The sequence below is a fragment of the Rhinopithecus roxellana genome, chromosome 6 (assembly GCF_007565055.1).
Source record: "Rhinopithecus roxellana isolate Shanxi Qingling chromosome 6, ASM756505v1, whole genome shotgun sequence".
Classification (NCBI taxonomy): Eukaryota; Metazoa; Chordata; class Mammalia; order Primates; family Cercopithecidae; genus Rhinopithecus; species Rhinopithecus roxellana.
The window spans coordinates 76,023,431-76,045,638 of NC_044554.1; the positions used below are offsets into that span (position 1 = coordinate 76,023,431).

The window sequence follows — 22,208 nt, forward strand, 5'->3', positions numbered from 1 at the left end:
ACGGTGAAACCCCGTCTCTACTAAAAAATACAAAAAGAAAATTAGCCGGGCGAGGTGACAGGCGTTATGGTCCCAGCTACTCGGGAGGCTGAGGCAGGAGAATGGCGTAAACCCAGGAGGCGGAGCTTGCAGCGAGCTGAGATCTGGCCACTGCACTCCAGCCTGGGCGACAGAGCGAGACTCCATCTCAAAAAAAAAACAAAAAAAAACAAACAAACAAAAAAAAATTTCTCATACATGCTACAACATGGATGAACCTTGAGGATATTATCCTAACTCAAATGAGCCAGTCACAGTAAGACTGTGACTCTGCTTATATGAGAGCATTAGTCTGTTTTCACACTGCTGATAAAGCCACACCCAAGAGACTGGGTGATTTATAAAGAAAAAGAGAGTCACAGTTCCTTGTGGCTGGGGAGGCCTCACAATCATCACGGAAGGCAAAAAGCACTTCTTACATGGCAGCAGGCAAGACAGAATGAGAGCCAAGTGAAAGAGATTTCCCATTATTATAAAACCATCAGATCTCATGAGACTTACTCACTACCACCAGAACAGTATGGGGGAAACCGCCCCCATGATTCAGTTATTTCCTACCAGGTCACTCCCACAACACATGGGAATTATGGGAGTGATAATTCAAGATGAGATTTGGGTGGGGACACAGCCAAACCATATCAGTGAGGTACCTATAATAGTCAAACTCATAGAAACAGAAAGTAGAGTAAAGGTGGTTGCCAGGGATGGGGGGAAGGGAGAATATACAGTTGTTTAATGGATACAGAGCTTCAGTTTTGCAAAATGAAAAAGCTATGGCATCCTAGTGACACTGCATTTAGCTTTTCTTGTTCCTCTTTGGAAGCTATTTGTGTTAATATGGACTGCCACACGTAATGTTTAAATTGGACTCATCACATTGTGTTGTCTTTTTGTAATCTTACGTGAAGAGAATCTGTACTGTAAGTAAAACCTACTCCCCCAAAAAGGTATGGCCTTGAGTCTGCATTGAACAGTGTAATTTATGTTCATGAAAAAAAAAAAAATTCCGGAGATTGGTCACACAAGAATGTGAATATACTTAACACTATTGAACTGAATGTGTGTACTTAAAATTAAGATGGTAACTTTTATGTTAGGTGTATCCTACCACAATTAAATATTAAAATATTGTTTTAAGTACATGGGCAGAAGGAGAGAAAATGATGCAATTCAGTTGCTTGGAAGGAGACTGAATGGATTTCATGGAATCATATTCATAATAACAGTAATGACAACAAACATTTAATGAGCATGTACCATGTGCCAGAAACTATAATCCTCCTAAAAATTTTGCCTCATTCTCACTCCCTATTAATAAAACTTAAACCGTCGCCCTGTGTATCTGAGGCTAGCTAGACATCCAGGCACCAATTGTCACGTTTTAATGGTCACATTAAATTTCCCAGGCATTTAACGTGCTGTTCCACAGAGTGATTGAGCAGGCTAACAAGGTGGAAGACATGCAGGGACGCATCTCTATCCTGATGGAGAGCATCACCCACGCCGTCTTCCTCTACACCAGCCAGGCGCTATTTGAGAAGGACAAGCTCACCTTCCTGTCCCAGATGGCTTTTCAGGTAAGGAGATCAGTTACTTGAAAAAGGATCCCCAGAACCAAAGGCAGATGTCTGTCTCTCTCTCTCTCTCTCTCTCTCTCTCTCTCTCTCTCTCTCTGTCTCTCCCTCTCTCTCTCTCTCTCTCTATATATATATATATGTATATATATATAAAAAATATATAATATTATATATGTATTTTTATGTAAAATAGTATATAATATGTATTTTTATATAATATATAGAATATTATCTATTTTATTTCTGTTGAAGCAAAATATAATAGACACCTTTTTCAGAAGCCCTTGGTGGCATGAGGAGAATTTGCCTCCCACAGGGAACTTAGGCATGTGACAGCCTTCTCCTAGGTCCCAGTGCTTTGGTTTGGGGAGTGGGGGCTTGGGGGTGGGTATACACATTGCACTCCTACCACAGTGGTCACCCTGAAAAACATTCATGAGACATTGTTCTCACCTCCTCGGGTCCTGTAAAGAACCGTCCAGGCCCTACCAGGAAGGTTCTTTGAGATGAGGGTTATGAGTCCAGATCTGAGTGGAGCTGAGAGTTGTTCAGAGTCTCCTTACAAAACAGCAACTGGGTTCATCCATGTTGTCACAAATGACTGAATTTTCCTTTTTTTTCATTGTGTGTAGTTAATAATGTATATTTTTAAATTGCTAAAGGAGATTTTAAGTCTCATCACAAAAATGATAAGTATGTGACCTGATGGATATATGAATTAGCTTAATTTAACCATTCTACAATATAAACATGTATCAAAGCATCACACTGTACCACTTAAATATATATAATTATTATTTGTCAATTAAAATTAAGAAAATGACAGCAGTGAATAGGTAAAGAGAGCTCCAGGTTTCTTGCCCACACCTTCAGTGAAACCTGCTTCCTTTTTTTTTTTTTTTCCTTTTTCACATGAATTTCTATGAAAGACTTTGTTTAAATAAAAGTGTTTGTGGCCAGGCGCAGTGGCTCACGCCTGTAATCCCAGCACTTTGGGAGGCTGAGGCGGGTGGATCACGAGGTCAGGAGATTGAGACCATCCTGGCTAACATGGCGAAACCCCGTCTCTACTAAAAATACAAAAAATTAGCCGGGCGTGGTGGCGGGCACCTGTAGTCCCAGCTACTTGGGAAGCTGAGGCAGGAGAATGGTGTGAACCTGGGAGGCAGAGCTTTCAGTGAGCCGAGATCACGCCACTGCACTCCAGCCTGGGCGACAGAGGGAGACTCCATCTTTAAAAAAAAAAAAAAAAAAAAAGTGTTCATGACAAGAAAAAAGAAACCCTTGCAGACCACATTCCTAGGTAAAATAAGCAGGTTGTCCTTTTATCAGCTAGTTTGCTTTATGTCTTTTTCTATCCAAATGTTAAGGAAATGTCTATGTCTTACCTATTCTGTGTGTGCCAAAGAAGGCACTTTATACACGCCTGCAGCTAATGATGAACTGTGTATCTAATAAACAGGAGCAAGGCATTACACAATGAAATACTTGTTTTTTTGTTTGTTTGTTTTGAGACAGAGTCTCGCTCCATTGCCAGGCTGGAATGCAGTGGCGCGATCTCAGCTTACGCAACCTCCGCCTCCCAGGTTCAAGCAATTCTCCTTCCTCAGCCTCCCAAGTAGCTGGGACTACAGGCACGCACCACCACACCCAGCTAATTTTTGTATTTGTAGTAGAGATGGGGTTTCATCATGTTGGCCAGGATGGTCTCGATCTCTTGACCTCATGATCCACCCGCCTCTGCCTCCCAAAGTGCTGGGATTACAGCCGTGAAATACTTGTTTTGTATGTACTGCTCATTAATAGGAAAAGGCCAGGGATGATAGTACATGACATGAACATCTATTTAAAACTTCCCTTTGGAAGCCGTAGCTGTATCATAACCTCAAGTCCTGACAATCTATATAAATCAATGTTTCATATCTATATGGACAATTACTTGTTTGTTGAAATAAACTCAAGAAAAAATAGCTAATAAAATATTTTAATGCATGTTATCACTCATAACACCTTTTGAAAATATCTGGAATTTTAAGATAAAGCTCAAAAATGTTACCTGTTTAGCTTTGTGGGGTGTTATGGTTTTTATATGAAAATTAGGAATACTTCATTTGTACTCTCCAAAATATACTATGGATTTTTTATCAGTTCTGTGAGCAGAATAGCTAAAGTTTATTCCACTTCACAATGTGTTTAGTTATACCTGTAAAAGGTTTTCTCATTCTCAATATAATCTTACATATTAAACTTCATGTACCTCGTAGTTTATTGAATAACTACTATACCAGAATTAACTAATAATACTGGTTCTACCTTCTGTTTAGTAATTTAATCCATTGTCACTAGAGGTTTTCTCATTTTGAATGTGTTAAGACAAGTTTGATCTAATAATAAAACACTTATGAATGCATATTTTAAATATGTTGCTAATAGAGATAGGTGTTAGAATTGGAGTAAATCAGCCTTCATAATTATTTTCTGTTAGATTTCTGATCATGGTTTTGAGATCACTGACATAATCTGAGATTCACTATTTCAACAATAGAACAGATATCAACTGGACTTCCCAGCAGGTGTGGTTCTACCTACTCAGTCATGTCTGTTAAATGTGTGACTACTTCCTGTGTCATGATTTTGATGTAAACCAAATAACCCTTTTCAATTTTGTCTACTCTCAAGATTTTGTTGAGAAAGAAAGAGATAGACCCCCTTGAACTGGATTTCCTGCTTCGATTCACTGTTGAACACACTCATCTGAGTCCCGTTGACTTCCTAACTTCTCAGTCATGGAGTGCTATCAAGGTATGTTAGGAATACAGTTTCTTAATTTCTGGATCTTATTTAAAATACTAGCTCTCTCCAGTGTTGAAATGTAAACATTAAAGAATACAGGTGATGTATTAAGCACCATTTCAGTTTAGAAATGTCCTATATAATGTAATGTTATTAATCTTTGTATTATTAAATTGGTTAATTTCTCATTTAGATGTAAAGGAGCCATTAACTTATGTATGCGTGGAAAAGTTAATAAACATGTACAATTTGTCAGGATCTTTGATAAAAGCCAAGTGATACAAATGAATATTTTTTAAAATTTCCTTAAATCTACTTTGTTTTCTTTTTAAATTGTCTCTCCATTTTTCTAAATAGTTCTTTAAATTACACCACAATAGGTTTGTTTATTCTCATTGTAAAATGTTTAAGCAAAACAGAATATTGTAGAGAAAAAAGTGACAGTTGCCTTAAACCTCAATTATCAATGCTCATTGCATTTTTCTGTCAAAGGCCCTATTGTTAGGAGTTAATTCTCCCAGGATCTGGAGTATCTTAATGATGTTCAACATATGCTAAGCTTTGCCCTACTCTTTTTTCTAAGAAGGAAACATTTCTATGCATTGAAAATAACTGTTACCTCTTATTTTTATATATGTTCAGTTTTTTAAGTTAGTATTTGTAATTAGATTGTAACTTTAGAATTCAAAATTCAAGTTCAAATGTGTATCACTTGGTGTCAACAGGAAACAGATGGCACATTCAAAAGGGTGATGAAGAAAGTTTAACCAAGAGTCTATTTTCATAGTATGGGCAAGAAGGATTAGGAAATCAACCAGGGGATGGGGCAGGAAAAAGGAGGAAAAGGACAGTTACTGGAACTACTGAGGAATGAAGTTATGGGAGAGAGCCAACCGTAGGGGATCTATGGCCTGTGGCGGAGAAACATATTCCCTGCCAAACCACATTCCTGTGAGAAAGAGCTGGGGTGGAAATGTTCCCAGAAAGGAGTCCTGATCCAGACCCCAAGAGAGGTTCTTGGATCTCGTGCAAGAAAGAATTCAGGGTAAGTCTGTAAAGTGAAAGCAAGTCTATTAATAAAGGAATGAAGAATGGCTACTCCATAGGCAGAGTAGCCCTGAAGACTGCTGGTTGCCCATTTTTATGGTTATTTCGTGATGCTAAACAAAGGGTGGATTAATCATACCTCCCCTTTTTAGACTATATAGGGTAACTTCCTAACGTTACCATGGCATTTGTAAACTGTCATGGCACTGGTACAGTGTAGCAGTGACGACAACCGGGGTCACCCTCATCACCATCTTGGTTTTGTTGGGTTTTAGCCAGCTTCCTTACTGAAGCTGTTTTATCTTTATGACCTGTATCTTGTGCCAACTTCCTGTCTCATCCTGTGACTTAGAATGCCTTAACCTCCTAGGAATGCAGCCCAGCAGGTCCCAGCCTCAATTTACCCAACTCCTATTCAAGATGGAGTTGCTCTGGTTCAAACGCCTCTGACAGAAGTACCCCCACCCCTCTCTTCTCCAGTCTTCCAGGCTCCTGTCATTGCTTTTTGTTGGCCAAACCCAGCTAGGTCAGGGAACCAGGGAACTTAGCTCAAGTGTCCTTTGCGCTCACCCTCTCAGCAGAGCAAAAAACAAAAACAAAAGCAAAATTAGGAAATCTGGAGAGGAAAGTGAACACTATCCAGCACGGTTTTTTTACATAAGATTAGATACATTCACAAGTCTTCATCTCAAACTATAAAGTATCGTTCACACCATTCCTACTTGTTTCCCTATCATATTACAGGCAATTGCCCTCTTGGAAGAATTTCGAGGCATAGACCGAGATGTGGAAGGATCTGCCAAGCAGTGGAGGAAGTGGGTAGAATCCGAGTGTCCAGAAAAAGAAAAATTACCTCAAGAATGGAAGAAGAAAAGTTTAATACAGAAGCTGATTATTCTGAGAGCAATGCGTCCTGACAGAATGACATATGCTCTCAGGTGGGGTGGTCAGCATTTTTGGAAACGCAAGTAAACATAGAGGAAATGTAGTCTGAGGAGTTTGGAGAATCTGGTGGAAGTGTTTACCATCCATATTGTTGGGGAGTGATTCTGCTGAGATTTTGATATTATAATCATTGCTACTGTTAAAATTTGCTAAACACTAAACCATGTGCTAGGCAGACTCAGCACATTCTTCCTGAAAAACTTAATTCTGAAATCAGTAGAGGGGAGACAGGGTACTGATGGAAATACTCCTGGAAGAGAAATGGGTGTCAGCAGAGTTCAGAGGCCAGGAACATGCATTCATGCATTATCCAAGTGTAATTTCCATCGTTTTCATTCAGTGATGGCATTTTGGCTCTGAAGATTTTGCATGTCAAACCAAAATGAATTCCTTTCATGAAATCATTCATAGTCCCTCTGACTTTACAACCAATGCAATTTCAAAGCAGAAACCCTTGTCTACATCTTGGTTTAAGTGTCCTTTTTCTTTGCCCTCTTGGCTTCTAAATGGTAATGTGCTGCTTAATTCATACAAATCTTATTCTAATTTGAATTCACCAACGAAAGAGTTCTCAACTTCCTTCCCTATTGTATTTCTTCAGTAATATTCATGTGCCTCAGGTTTTTTCCTTTGCTTTGTCTAGTTCAGCCAATTTTCCCTTTGCAGAAGCCTCTGCTGAACTCTACTTTACAAGTTAATTCTGCTTAGTAGTACTTACTTTCTGCTAAATCTGATGCTGCTGGAAAGTACTTGCTTAATTGAGCCTCCCTGTGTTAGAAACACCCCAAAAAGCATTTGTATATTCATGAGAAGCCCAGCAGGCTGGAAAATTGCACTGTGGCAAATCTAATGAACTGTTAATAAGTAATGGGGGAATCTGGCAGGGGATTTGGGGGATACAAAGCCATAGCAGACAGCTGATGACACTTGGAGGGGGGTCTCAGTAGCCCCCCAAAATGGAATTGTAGGCTTCTGATTTTCAGAGCTTCTAAGGAAGAGAGGGATTTCATTGACACACTTACCCCATACATCTAGTTGGATTCATATTGTCATTCTAACAAGACATCCCACATAATAAACATGGTTACTTCTGTCCTGTGCCTGTGTGGTTTAAGCTTATCCAAATGGTGACTCTCTTCAAGGTCAAAACCACTGATCATGTTTTTTTGTATTCTTGTTTTTTATAGAAATTTTGTAGAGGAAAAACTGGGTGCAAAGTATGTAGAGAGGACCAGATTGGACTTAGTTAAAGCATTCGAAGAAAGCAGCCCGGCCACCCCCATATTCTTCATCCTGTCTCCAGGGGTAGATGCCCTTAAAGACCTGGAGATTCTTGGTGAGTGGCAGGGAGGCTTACTGGCCTGCCCTTTCTCCCCTCCCTCCCTCCCTCCCTTTCACCTCCCACCCCCTTCCCTTCCTTTCAGTTCACAGTGGTCTTAGTTTCTTTTTTGTTGTTGTTGAAGATTGGATGTATGGAAAATGTAAAGCTAATAACACCATAGTCTGAAGAAATGTTGAAATGGAACATTCCTCTGGCTGGCATAATGCAAGTTTCCTTTGTACTGTTTTCCACCTTTTGACTATATGAGGGCCAGAGGGCAATTTTCCCCCATGCTCATGTAATCTTGTGCCCCCTGTGACTAAATAATGGTCATTAGAGCAAGTGTATTTGATTGCACAAGGCACTGTCGCCTTTGTGTTCTGGATTACCATTCCCCACGGCCTGCACCAAGAATACCAGGTTAATATAGCTGTGACCTGACTGTGCTCAATTTAAATGCAGCCTCACAAGGTGAGAGGCTTGTGCATTTACCCAATGAACAGATCCATTGAAAAAAATGATGTGAATGATATCTACCACATGTTGCTCCTTTTTATGAGAGAAATGCTTTGCTACTCCTGCAAGAGTTTATAAAGCTCCATAACAATGCCTGCCATCTATCAAAATGTCAAAAGCTTCATTATCATAAAACCAAAGGAACTGGCTTTCACAGGCTTTTCTAATGCTTGCAATGAGGCAGCTACGGAGAGCTCAAAATGCTGCTTGTGGATACAACAGAAGTTTCATTTGGATTCTTCAGGACAGTCACCCAGAAGATGGCTGCGGTGACCACAGATGTGCATTAGACCACAGAATTCCAGGCTCCTCTTACCCTCCTACATAGATGTTTCCTCTCACCATGGTATATTCTCCCACAGGCAAAAGACTTGGCTTTACAATTGACTCTGGAAAATTCCACAACGTGTCTTTAGGACAAGGTCAGGAGATGGTGGCAGAAATGGCACTGGAGAAAGCTTCCAAAGGAGGACACTGGGTCATCCTCCAAGTGAGTATTAAGTTTCAGTGAAGACACTGGGCATAAGCACAGGAGGGCCAGGGCAGAGCTCTCCAGCCCATCAGAATGCCCCATTAACATGGCGATTTGCAGAGTCCAACCAGTTCTGTCAGTGTTCATGGTGCCTGCAAAGACGGTGAGGGGCTCTGCGGACAGTGATGGCTGTCATCTTCTGAGAGACTGTCTAGCCACTGTGCTTTAAAATTAAAACTGTTAGGAAGAGCTTCATCATTCCCTTCACTTAGAGATATCTGGAACACTCAATACTGCCTAAGAACAAATAGGCTTGTTTAGATTGCCAACACTGTTATCATAGTATCTGGGTTGACGTTAGAGTCGACAGAACTCTTTTTAATGTATATTATTGTTGCAGAATTTTGCTCCTTAGCTCAGTTAAAACCGGGTTCTTGTCACGCAACCAGAAACGACTAGGAACACAGACACATTGAAGGTTAGGGGGAATGGAATTTATTGAGTGAAAAAGAAAAAAAAATACTCTCAGCAAAGTGAGAGGGGATCCTGCTAACACACCCCGACCTCACAGATTGAATACCAGGCCACCACACAGGAGCTGTAGAGGCCAGGCTCCTCCTCGCTGCAAATGGTGCCAATTTCCTACGGCTCCACTGCGTTCTCCCAATGCATAGGCAGGTCAGAGATTCTCTGGGGACCCTCCCCAATACCTGGGGCTCCTGCGTTAATCATTATCTCATACAAGTCCAACTCTGCCTCTACCTAGTGTGTAACATTCCCTTTGATTATAAATTAAAGAAATTTGGGTAGAAAACTCCTTTATCCCTTCTCAGGCAAGCATCATACAGACCTATGGTTCTCCCACCCCAGTGTCCTCTGGGATGGCCCCCTTGGCTGAGTATTACAGGAACCAGTGGAGCAAAGGCCAGCATTAGGGGACACCTGAGAAATGTGCTGACTCCATCCACAGCAAGCTCTGCTAGCTGTCTCAGCAGGTCTAGGAATGGCTGTTTAGTTTTCAGCTCAGTCATGCAAAGTTTCTCGTCAGTAGGCAATTCACAGGCTACCTTATCTCGAATCATTACAACAAAGCTCCAAGGGTAGGAGTCGTCATTCTCCATATAAAGATGAGAAAAGTGAGCACCCTAGTAGCTGGAGAGCCTCAAGGCCACACGCCTGGTTGGATGGCAGAGCTAGTACTTGAGACTAGATCTGTTTGGCAACAGGTGACATTCCTGAAAATAGCCACCCTCATGCAAGATAACAGCATTGGCCTCCCTTAGTGTCTCCAGTATCCAGGCTCGGTGCCTTTGGCATTTGTGCTTGAAATGCAACTGGGTTCATAAAGAAGCTTCCAGAGTCCAAGCAGGCTTATGATTGCAGGAATGTAACCTTCTGGGACAATACCCACTGCTTTGATGAGGCCTTAATAGAGACCTTTGTAAGGGGACTTGAGGGCAGTGTAGTGCATCCCCTTCTGAGGCTCAGAATCAGAAACACAGGAGGGTTGGCTTTTTCAGAGAAAACAGTTGAGGCTTAGACAGTTTGGTAAATTTTAAGATTGTCTCAGAAAGGAAAGAGCTCTTTGAGCGTTTTCATGCTCCCAGTGGCTCAGACTGGAGAGACCATTAGGAGGGCTATAGTCATCCTCAAAAGAACATATTCAAAATAAACTGTTTCCATTACTTTTGTACCTATGCTGAGTTACTTGTTGTCCCTAAAATTGCGAGTTGTAAGTTTTAACATTAAAAAAAAATGTAAAAGATCTTATTTTGTCAAGGATCTACTTTTGGATATTTGTTTCAGACCTTTGATTTTTGTTCTTAGGGCTAAGCCGGTAACCAAGAATGTAACTGTATAAACCTCTTCACTCTCCATCCCCGTACCCACATAGAGTAATTGGTAAGGAGAGATTATACCAGGCTTTAGGCCATCCCAGTGTCTAGAAGTTTCTAGTATCATTTGATCAGCAGGAAAAAGAGAAGCAGGACTTTGAAGAAAGAGAAGACAAACATAATGGAAACTTGTTATACTGTTCATAATTTACATTAAATTATATTAATATGGGTATATGATATGTATGTACATGTTAATTAGTTCTTCCCCAAGCCCCAATATGATCAATTATTATGATTAGATAGAGCCCTCTAAAGGTGTTTAGATAGTAGTTAATCAAAAGCCCACGTTCCAAAGAAAACTATCATAAAAGTAGCAGGCTGGAAACTATCTTTATCTCATATGCACACCAGAAGGTTTGTAAATTAACATAGCATACTAAAAACCATTTTTCAAGGGCAAAATGACCATTTTTCATGTGTTTCCAAGACATATAGATTGTCTAAACAAGCATTGCTGTTCTTGGAAAAATAGGCATAAGAATCTAGCCAGTCCCGAAGCCAGTACCCTCAAGAAGAGCTGCCAAGCTAGATTCCGACGTGTGCCTGTGCTCCACGATGGCTCGCTTGGAGGTTTTTCTGTCCCCTTCAGTAACTCCAAAGTCACTGCCTTGAATATTTTTACATTTGTTTCAAGTAAACTTTTCAAGTAAGGTACTGCTGTACCCCATAAGACAGAGAATGAAGATATAATTGAGTTTACAAAGCAGGTTTTATTATTGTTTCTTTTGTTTTCTTTTATGATTGGCACAATTAGGAGTGAGAAATACTCTTTCCTTATAACGTGTTAACAAGCATGTAAAGGAAGGAACGTAGAGCCCTTACCTACTGTATTACTGTGCTAGAGTAGACGGCCAACTTTTTGTGTCTTCTGTGTTTCTGAGTCCTAATCCCTTCTTCTCGTAAAGACATCAGTCATATTAGTTTAAGACCCTTCATAAGGACCACATTTAGCTTTAATCGTCTCTGTAAAGACCCTATTTCCAAATACAGTCACATTATGAGATGCTGGGGGTTGAGACTTCAACATATGAATTTGAGGGTACACAATTCAGCCCATCACATCTACCAATGTTCATTATTTGCCAAGGGAATAAAAGCCAATAATGTGAATGACTGAGTTGGCTTAGGTCTTTCTGCAATAGAAATTTTAAAGAAGAATACCTGCATTATTATTTTGTTCCACATTTGCCTTCATTCTGTGTATTTTTGTGGCTGTTGTGATCTTAAATGTTTTTCTTTGTTGGAAATAATTATATATATCTGGGTGTGATGTTTCAATTACTATATCAAGGACTTCTCCAAAGCCAGAGAGCGGGTAAGGTGCAGCCTTTATACCTCCCTCCCAGCACCAACTACCAAGCTATACCCTGTGGGTGTTTGGTATTGCAGGAGCAAATATGTGAATCATAAAATGGAAAAGCAAAGAATGATGACGGTGGTGGCATTTAATTTTTTGTGTGTGATTTCTGACAGCCCTAGGATTTAAGGAAGATCATCTGTTAGGAATACACAAAGTATCTTAACAATGAATGATTGCTTTCTTTCAGCTAGCCTTGCTTCCCTTGTATCCTTTTGAGTCCATATGCTTATGAGCAGAAGTTTGAGTAGAAGAGGTTTCCATCAGAAACCAATGAAGTGGATGATCAGGCACATTTCTGGCTTTTAGTTTTCATATTTTCTCAAACTAACCCCGATACATCTCAGTAATTGGATTTGAACCATAACAAAGAAAAGTACTAGGCAACTCCATCTCAGAAGTGACTGGTGGGTGTTTGAAGTAGGTATGTGTATTGTATGGAGATTTTGGGTTACAAAGATCATCTGTGTTGATTGGCAACATTTAATATGTTCAAGGTTCAATTTCCTTTTGGCTTTTTTTTTTTCTTTTTGTGATGTATTGATAAAGGAAATATTGAATCATGGTTCTCTGAGTTTTCAGTGCAATTATATATAGGAAAATGTAATCTTATAATGCAAGTAATATGCCTCACCTTCACAGGAATTACACACCATACTATCTTTCAGAATGTTCATCTGGTAGCCAAGTGGCTAGGAACCTTGGAGAAGCTCCTTGAAAGATTCAGTCAAGGAAGCCACAGAGATTACAGGGTTTTCATGAGTGCTGAGTCAGCACCTACACCAGATGAGCATATCATCCCTCAAGGACTCCTGGAAAATTCCATTAAGATCACTAATGAACCTCCCACAGGGATGCTGGCCAATTTGCATGCCGCCCTCTACAACTTTGATCAGGTAAGAAAGTGAAGCATACTAGGCAGACAGTGAAGTCAGAGTCTTCTCACTGTGGGCCCAGCATCAACCCAGGCATGTCATCGAGAGGGATGAAACAAGTTCTCAGTGTTCGCGTGTGGAGGGGTTGGGGTGGGTGTGTTTTAATCTCTTGAAAGAATTGCCCCATCATTTCCTATTCTAATGACCAGTAAATATATTTAAGTTTCACCCTAACACTCAGAAAACTTCAGCTACTGTGTAGGGAAAGCAAACTAGGTAACTTCTTAAGGAACTTGCTTTTTTTTTTTTTTTTTTTTGAGACAGGGTCTCACTTTGTCGCCCAGGCTGGAGTGCAGTGGCATGATCTTGGCTCACTGCAACTTCCGCCTCCCAGGTTCAAGCATGTCTCCTGCCTCAGCCTCCTGAGTAGCTGTGATGACAGGTGCACACCACCACACCCAGCTAATTTTTGTGTTTTTAGTAGAGATGGGGTTTCACCATGTTGGCCAGACTGGTCTTGAACTCTTGACCTCAGGTGATTCACCTGCTTCGTTCGGCCTCCCAAAGTGCTGGGATTGCAGACACGAGCCACCACGCCCGGCTGGAACTTGCTTCTTGAAAACAAATGTGGCAGACTAGTATCTCTGACCACAGAAAGAGGAGAAGTCATTGTTGTTATTGTTGATCATGGCGACAGTAATGACATGGTAAAAGTTTCAGTGTAATGTTTTAGCCCTCGTTTGATATGAGTAAATTTAAAGCCCTCTTTCTAGGTTATATCTATGACACCTTATTTATATTTTCATGTTTTTCCAAGATAAGACAAAAAAATTCATGTATGTATGTATGTATGTATGTATGTATGTATGTTTTGAGACAGAGTTTTGCTCTTGTGCCCAGGCTGGAGTGCAATGGCACAATCTTGGCTCACTGCAACCTCAGCCTCCCAGGTTGAAGTGATTCTCCTGCCTCAGCCTCCCGGGTAGCTGGGATTACAGGCGCCCACCACCATGCCTGGCTAACTTTTGTATTTTTAGTAGAGACAGGGTTTCATCGTGTTAGCCAAGCTGATCTCGAACTCCTGACCTCAGGTGATCTGCTCACCTTGGCTTCCCAAAGTGCTGGAATTACAGGTGTGAGCCACCACACCTGGCCGAATACATATATAAATTAATGACACCTTTATTACCATTACTCTTTTTACCCAAACTATCCTATTTATCAATATCATTATCAAGTCTTTCAGTTTCCGTTCTTGCTATTGCTCTGAGATCTTCCTTCCTTCCTCGAATTTTTTGGAAATCCTTGATAAATCGCATTCTTGTTAGGAGAGTAGAATGAACTCTGAAGAGGAAATACATATGATTTGGTGATAAATATTCAACCCCCTCCTAGAAATGTCGTTTTCTGTGAAGCATGTCAACATCCTTAACTTCGTTTCTGGTAGTTTTTGGGTCAATACCTAAACCAACATTATGAAGGAATTATGATAATTGACTACCGAAGAATACAGTGTTGAAGAATGCAGTTAATTACTTCATTAAATAATTGAGTAATTTGTATCCTATATATAGACAGAAGATTGTGTAAATAGTAGGACTCAAAAAATCTTTTTGAAACTATTAAATATTTGCAATATGCCTTATGTAATCCACTATGACAGACATATATGTTTTTAATCATCCCTTAATTTATAATTTCTGGCTATTTATGACATTTTCAAGTTATTCCCCAAAGTAAGTACAAAGAGGAATTTGATTTATTTAAATAGGACTTCTCTACTCCCTGAAATAATTATCTTTATTCATGAAAGTGAACATTTCATGAACAAATACGCTTCAGCCCAATTATCTTTCAGCTTTTTTGTTCATTTGTTTTGTTTTTTTGGTAAAGATCACGTTGAGAATCTCATAAAACTATAGACACTCTCCCCAGGGAAATACACATTCGAAGATGTACTGCATATTGGGCCAGACACAGTGCCTCACGCCTACAATCCCAGCACTTTAGGAGGCTGAGAGGAGGATCACTTGAGCCCAGGAGTTCGAGGCTGCAGTGAGCTATGATCACACCACTGTGCTTCAGCCTGGGCAACAGAGCGGGACAGTGTCTCAAAAAATAATAAATAATAACTGTTAAAAATATGTTGCATATAATGATGAAGATTCACAGATTCCCCCAAAGCCTATGCATGAATTCCCTAGTTAAGAACTCCTGTTCTAGTCTTTTCATGAACTTGTCAGTTCTTTTGACTGCTATCTGGAAAGCCACTTTTATTAATTGAAGGTTACATTTATTGAAAAGACTTTTAGGAACTTGAAGGAAGAATATTTCTTATTTAGTGGAGAGGATCCTCTGAAATATTATGAGTGAACTTAATAAGTAGCAAAAGCAAAGATAACCAAAGTGATTCACTAAATAATCTTCTCATCAAACCTATTTTAGCCAGAACCAACCAACAAAATAAAAATTCTGCAGGAAATCTAAAATGGTAGAGTCTTTTATGAATGCTGACCTGTCAGTATGTTAGAAAACAAAATGCAGTTTTTAATCAGATTATATAATTCAAGGGATTTAGCCTGTGCTCCCTGGCTCTCTGTGAATGAGTTCCCATTACCCTTTTATCAGTTAGAATGTTGGGTTGGCTACTTTTGAAAGAAGTTCTTATAAAATAACAGTGGCTTATACACAAGGCCAAAAAGTAGTTCTGCCACACGACAGTTTTACAGATAGTCCATTCAGAACTCATGTGTTACCACAAATTGTCATCAGTCTGGCTCTTTTTTTTTTTTTTTTTTTTTTTTGAGACGGAGTCTCGCTCTGCCGCCCAGGCTGGAGTGCTGTGGCCGGATCTCAGCTCACTGCAAGCTCCGCCTCCCGGGTTCACGCCATTCTCCTGCCTCAGCCTCCTGAGTAGCTGGGACTACAGGCGCCCACCACCTCGCCTGGCTAATTTTTTTGTATTTTTTAGTAGAGACGGGGTTTCACCGTGTTAGCCAGGATGGTCTCGATCTCCTCACCTTGTGATCCGCCCGTCTCGGCCTCCCAAAGTGCTGGGATTACAGGCTTGAGCCACCGCGCCCGGCCCAGTCTGGCTCTTTATGGTTCACCATTTCTAGAATGGGGTTGTCATGGTCCCAGGTGACTGCAGGAGTTTTAGCCCCCATATCCACATTCCTGACAGGAGGAAGAAAGAAGAAACAAAGAAGATGACAAAAGAAAAAATACTGTGTTTGCGTTGGTGTGCAAGTGCTTCCTACAAGTTAGCATACAGAAATTCTCCTTTCATCTCATTGGTCAAACTTAGTCACATTGCATTACCTAGCTGCAAGAGAGGCTAGGAAAAGTGAATTTATCTTAAGCAACCATATGCCCAGCTAAAAATTAGCAAGAAGACTTTTTAAGGAAGGCAATCAGCAGTCTCCATCCCAGATGTCCTTTCCCACATCTCCTTGTATTATCCTGGGTCTTCTGTGTTGCTGCTGTGGTCCAATCTTGTTAAAGCCTGTCTATGGATAGAGTGATGAATGCTATATCTCTTGTTACCCATATGGGTTAGGTAAATGAGGATCAGTTGTTCTTGTTGCCTGGGTGTCCCTCACAGTGGAGTAAAATATCCAAGAGGTTTATACAAGTCAACTGTACTGCTAGGATATTTTTCAAATCTAATTAAATCCTTTTTTTTTCTTTTTCTTTTTTGCTCCGTCACCCAGGCTGAGGCGCAGTGGCACACTTACAGCTCACTGCAGCCTTGAACTCCCGGGCTCAAGTAATCCTCCTACCTCAGCCTCCTGAGTAGCTGGTACTACAGGCATATGCCACTATGCCTGGCTGATTTTTAAATCCATATTTTTAATCTTTCCTCTCAAACTAGAATTTACCTCCAAATTTTGGCGTGTGTATTCAAAATGAACAGTTTGTTTAATACTAGTGCTTTATTATCCCTAGCATTGCATAATATTTTTGTAAATTTAATTAAGTGACCAAGGCATAAAGAACCATTTCTTGTCGGATGCCATCTACCTACACCTTTCAGCTAAAGAGCTTCTTGAGGAAGATGTCATAAAGGAGTACTCTTTTGGCTCCCTTCACACCCAGATAACTATATTTTTTAGAGTAAGAATATAGATTTCTGTTTCTGTAAAATTTGCAGGCAAAAACAAGTAATTGATCATTGTGCATATAAAATTGGTGATTGTGTACAAATAGCACTATTATGTGTATGCAGATGCGTGTTCTCTGTTCACAATGCAGTCTGTATTTATAAAATATTAATTTACTTATCACTTGGTTTGCAAAAATACCACTGGCCTGAAATGTGGATTGGTAGGTAGACTCATACCTTTTCTTCAGAAAGCCTGATTCATATTTTCTTCCTACATCGTTTATGTTATCAGAGCACAATGAAATGGATTGACTTGTTTCTTTTAACACTGAGGATAAAGCCAAGTCAGTTATATAAAATAAAGATTGAAGTGATGTGCTTAATTATTGTAGTGCCTTGGGTTTTATGTGGACTACCTGTAATTTAGAAAGGTATTAAGTGATTTGTTAGATCATAATTCCAAAGTGAAATTTTGACACTTATATGGATCTCCTAGATTTTTCTTACATTTAAAACTAATATTCTTTTATACCCTTCAAGGTTAATTCCAGTTATACAATTTCTCTTTTCTGCCTTCACAAGCTTGCCCTTTATTTGTGGAAAAGTTATTTTTTAATGATTGTATATTTCCAAGCCCCATAAATGACCTAAAAATGGCCTAATGATTTAGAGTGACCTAGTGATTTAATTGGATCTGCACTACATGCTTCCTGGCCAATTCTAGAACCATATTTGGTAGAAGCCCTGGATTCTGCTAAAAGCACTGTCTAAAGAAACTAAGCTCTCTGGTCCTGGCCTACACAGAACAAATCTGGTCTTGGTTTAGTACCACAAGTCCTCTGGAAGACTAGTCTGAACTCCTACTCACTGGTTCTATTTATACTTCATGTATGGCCCAAGTTGTCAGATCCATTTCAAATGTGAACTGGCTATAGTTTGCCCATTTTAAAGGACTAGGCAGGGAAGGGCAGATTTTGGCCTCTTCCTCCCCTGTTGCTCAATGCCAATTGAAGGAGTAGTCCTCAACTTCCTTTCCTTGCCTCACAGAACTGCCAAATCTGAACATGGGTGAAATATGACTTTTAAGCCATAGATTGGACAGATGTTTTTCTCCTTTTAATTTTACGGCTGTTGAGCATTAACCATATCAATGTGGCATTCCAGGATTCCACTTTCCATCTGCATTCTCAAAACAATCTCACAGGTCTAGGCTGGGCGCAGTGACTCACGTCTGTAACCCCAGCACTTCGGGAGGCCGAGGTGGGTGGATCATGAGGTCAGGAGTTTGAGACCACCCTGGCCAATTTGGTGAAATCCCATCTCTATTTAAAAATATATACAAAAACTAGCTGGATATGGTGGCACATGCCTGTAATCCCAGCTACTTGGGAGGCTGAGGCAGAAGAATCACTGGAACCTGGAAGGCGGAGGTTGCAGTAAGCCGAGATAGTGCCACTGCACTCCAGCCTGGGCGCTGGGTGACAGAGCAAGGCTCCGTCTCAAAAAAGCAAAACCAAAAATAAAAACAACCTCACAGGTCTAGACACGTGTTTCCCAATTTTCCGTATGTCACCTAGCCATCCCAACAATGAATTTTACTTTTAGTTCATTGGAAGGAAATAATGTGTCATGATGGTTTTATTAAAGATACAGGCTAAGCTGCTGTAAGAAAGAGAATCAAAGCTCTAGGAATTCAAACAAGATAGGAGTTTTTTTTCTCTCACATATTAGGCAGCTTTGTTCCATGAGATCATTCACACGCCCAGACTGATGGGTGCCTCTGCCATACCTGACTCAAGGTTTCCAGACTTGTCCAATCGTCATCATTTCTAGCCATAGAAAAGAAAAGAGTTCGCTGGGCCCCGTGGCTCATGCCTATAATCCCAGCGCCTTGGGAGGCCAAGCAGGGTGGATCACCTGAGGACAGGAGTTCAAGACCAGCCTGGCCAATGTGGTGAAAACCCATCTCTACTAAAAATACAAAAATTAGCTGGGTGTGGTGGCATGCACCTGTAATCCTAGCTACTCAGGAGCAGAATTATTTGAACCCAGGAGGCAGAGGTTGCAATGAGCTGAGATGGTGCCGCTGCCCTCCAGCCTGGGTGACAGAGCAAGACTCCATGTCAAAAAAAAAAAAAAGGGGGTCAGGAAAAAGGGAAGAGTGACAACACAAGCAATTTCATTTTCAGCAAATGACCTGAAAGTTATACACAACACTTCAGCTGAAATTCTTTTGGCAAAAATTTGGTCTTATGACACAAATGTCTTCAAGGGAGGCTGGGAAACAGTCATGGGTGTCCGTGTGCCCAGGCGATCTCTACTGCAGTGGAACTAGGGAAGAATGGATAGCTGTGGTTAACTAGCATTCTCCAAACTCTAATAGCATTCTACTACAGTGATGAAATCAAGATGATGGCTTTATGTCATCCAGATTCTACAAGGAAACTTTTGCAGGGGAAAATGATGTCAAGCAGTATGAAATGGTTAAAATGAAGTGACTCATTTTCTAGTGAACTTAGAAGCATTTAGAAGCATGACTGAAGCAAAATAAAAGTATTCCTCTTAGGCCAACAGACTGGCAAATGCCCAATCGTCTCCTGTTGTGCTCTCATAGGATAAGTAGCCATGCTGAAAACTACATGTTACCTCTGTCGTATCTTGCTCTCAAAGTTCTTTACAAGATATTGAAAACTCACACCGTTGCTCTTGGAAACCATACAGATGGATAAATAATCAAGTATTTCTTCTCTTTTCTCCCAGGATACACTTGAAATATGCTCCAAGGAGCAGGAGTTTAAAAGCATCCTCTTTTCTCTCTGCTACTTCCATGCCTGTGTTGCTGGGAGACTGAGGTTTGGCCCCCAGGGCTGGAGCCGAAACTATCCTTTTAATCCTGGAGACCTCACCATTTGTGCCAATGTCCTCTACAACTACTTAGAGGCAAACCCTAAAGTAGGTGCTGGTGGTCAAATAACCTCTTCCAAGGAGTTTACAAAACTGTCAGTCTTTGGGCACTATCAAAATTAACCATAATTTCTCTTTTGAAGCTATTATTGAAATAGCCAACACTATGTATGTATCTTCTGCCAAGTATGAAAATAAACCAGATCAAAGGTTTTCCAGCAGTGGATATTCGAACTTCCTAAGATAGGTCAAACCAGTTCTACATCAGCAGCTTAGTGCCAAAAAAAAAAAAAAATGTCCTTCATTATGTTAACAAAAACAGTGGTTTACATGTGCGTATATGCCAGATTCATTAGGCAGGTAATGAAGCATTTGCACAAATGTAATTACATACAGCAATTCTGACAGTTCATAACACTGCATTAATAATCACTACAATTAGTTCTGATGATGGAAGCAATTTACAGCACGTCACATGTATAAATAATGGTGCATTTCCTGCATATGTCATTATTATGTATTAAGGATGCCACCTTGTTGTGACTTTCTCAGTAATGTTCCCCTTGATTTGAAGTTAAAGGTAGATGAATGATTTTATTTCGTAGCTAAAATGTGTTTTACAGATGGGAATGGGAATGCCTCATCAAGAACATTTGTGTAAATTCTCATCAACCCAATGATTGGATTTCAAAAAGCAAGAACCATTCATTCCTAAGGATTTTCTAGCTTAATCCTCACAAGGGAAACTTTCATTAAGTTAAATCCGTTGAAACTAGGATACATGTGTCAAAACCAATCAAGTGTTGTACTCTAGGCCACATTTTCTATAAAGCGTTTTAAAAATCACCCGTCTCTGTTTCTAAATGGAAACTATTGTTTTATGTTCCTTCAGTAACAATTGTTATAATTTTTGTTGTCAGTTTTCTCAAGCTTCAGTGGTGATTTGATTGCTATTAGAATAGATACCCTTGGTACCTAACATAGGTGTATTTTCCTAAGGAACAAATTTTAAATAAGTTGTATCCAAAATAAATGGTTTTAATATGGTATTTGATGTTCAGTGTTCCATATCTCTCTCTTTTTTTTTTTTTTTTTTTTGAAACGGAGTCTCACTCTGTCTCACAGGCTGGAGTGCAGTGGCACAATCTTGGCTCACCGCAAGCTCTGCCTCCCGGGTTCACACCATTCTCCTGCCTCAGCCTCCTGAGTAGCTGGGACTACAGGCACCTGCCACCATGCCTGGCTAATTTTTTTGTATTTTTAGTAGAGATGGGGTTTCACTGTGTTAGCCAGGATGATCTTGATCTCCTGACCTCATGATCCGCCTGCCTCGGCCTCCCAAAGTGGTGGGATTACAGGTGTGAGACACCATGCCCGGCCTCATTTTTTAATTTATAGAATTAAAAAGTAATTCTGAAAACTTTGAGCATATTTTGACCATTCTAATAGTACTAGTTTTGTGTTGATTCCCAGCACATTTTGTCTAAACTATTACACTTAAAATTATAATAGTTCTAGGTAGGAAAAGGAATGGACCATTTAAGACTTTGATTCAAGTCCTTCATAACTGTCCTGTGAGGCTGAGACCAGGAATAGAATCGTATTTCAGCTGAATCCTATACACAGTTGAGGTGGAAAGGAAGGGGAGGAAGAGGGAAGTGGACACATACGTTTCTCTCCAGCTCTTGCATCCTGAGTCTTGGAAACACCACTTGACCAACTGAGTCGCATGGTGTCCTGCTTTTTTTCATCCTGGGGCTCCAGGATCAGCACAGCCTTAAGTTTTTAACACATTCTCATGTTTCTCAGGTGTCTTGACCTTAGTCATTTTCTGCACATCACAAAGCGCCTTATCAGGATTTGGGAATTAAATTCCTGTGAGCACATGTTTAGTTGTACAAAATGCCCTTTTCCAGAAAGTATATGTAAAAAACAAAGACCAGGATTGAGGGAAAGAGAATCTATTATTGAAAAGGATAGATCTGAGGCCAGGCATGATGGCTCATGCCTATAATCCCAGCACTTTGGGAGGCCAAGGCGGGAGGATAGCTTGAGTCCAGAAGTTCTACACCAGCCTGGGCAACATGGGGAAACCCAGTCCCTATAAAAAATAGAAAAGATTAGCTGGGCATGGTGGTGTGTGCCTGTAGTTCTAGCTATTTAGGAGGCTGAGGTGAGAGGATTGCTTGAACCCTGGAGGTGGAGGTTGCAGTAAGCTGAGATCATACTACTGCACTCCAGCCTGAGCAACAGAACAAAACTCTGTCTCAAAAACAAGAGGAAAGAGCAAATCCTTAGCTAAATAATTATCGAAAAGAACAGATAATTATTGAAATAAATAATTATTGAAAAAAACAGA

At 40.2% G+C, this 22,208-nt stretch overlaps 1 protein-coding gene across 1 annotated transcript in view; it reads left to right on the forward strand.

Annotated features, from left to right (window-relative positions):
• DNAH11 (dynein axonemal heavy chain 11) overlaps positions 1–22,208 on the forward strand; it is a 417,881-nt gene that overhangs the window by 377,654 nt on the left and 18,019 nt on the right. The window contains exons 69-75 of the mRNA XM_030932862.1: positions 1,446–1,616; positions 4,296–4,418; positions 6,201–6,394; positions 7,589–7,737; positions 8,601–8,728; positions 12,634–12,861; positions 19,706–19,897. Coding sequence (XP_030788722.1) covers positions 1,446–1,616; positions 4,296–4,418; positions 6,201–6,394; positions 7,589–7,737; positions 8,601–8,728; positions 12,634–12,861; positions 19,706–19,897 — 1,185 coding nt within the window. The remainder of the gene's footprint in view (positions 1–1,445; positions 1,617–4,295; positions 4,419–6,200; positions 6,395–7,588; positions 7,738–8,600; positions 8,729–12,633; positions 12,862–19,705; positions 19,898–22,208) is intronic.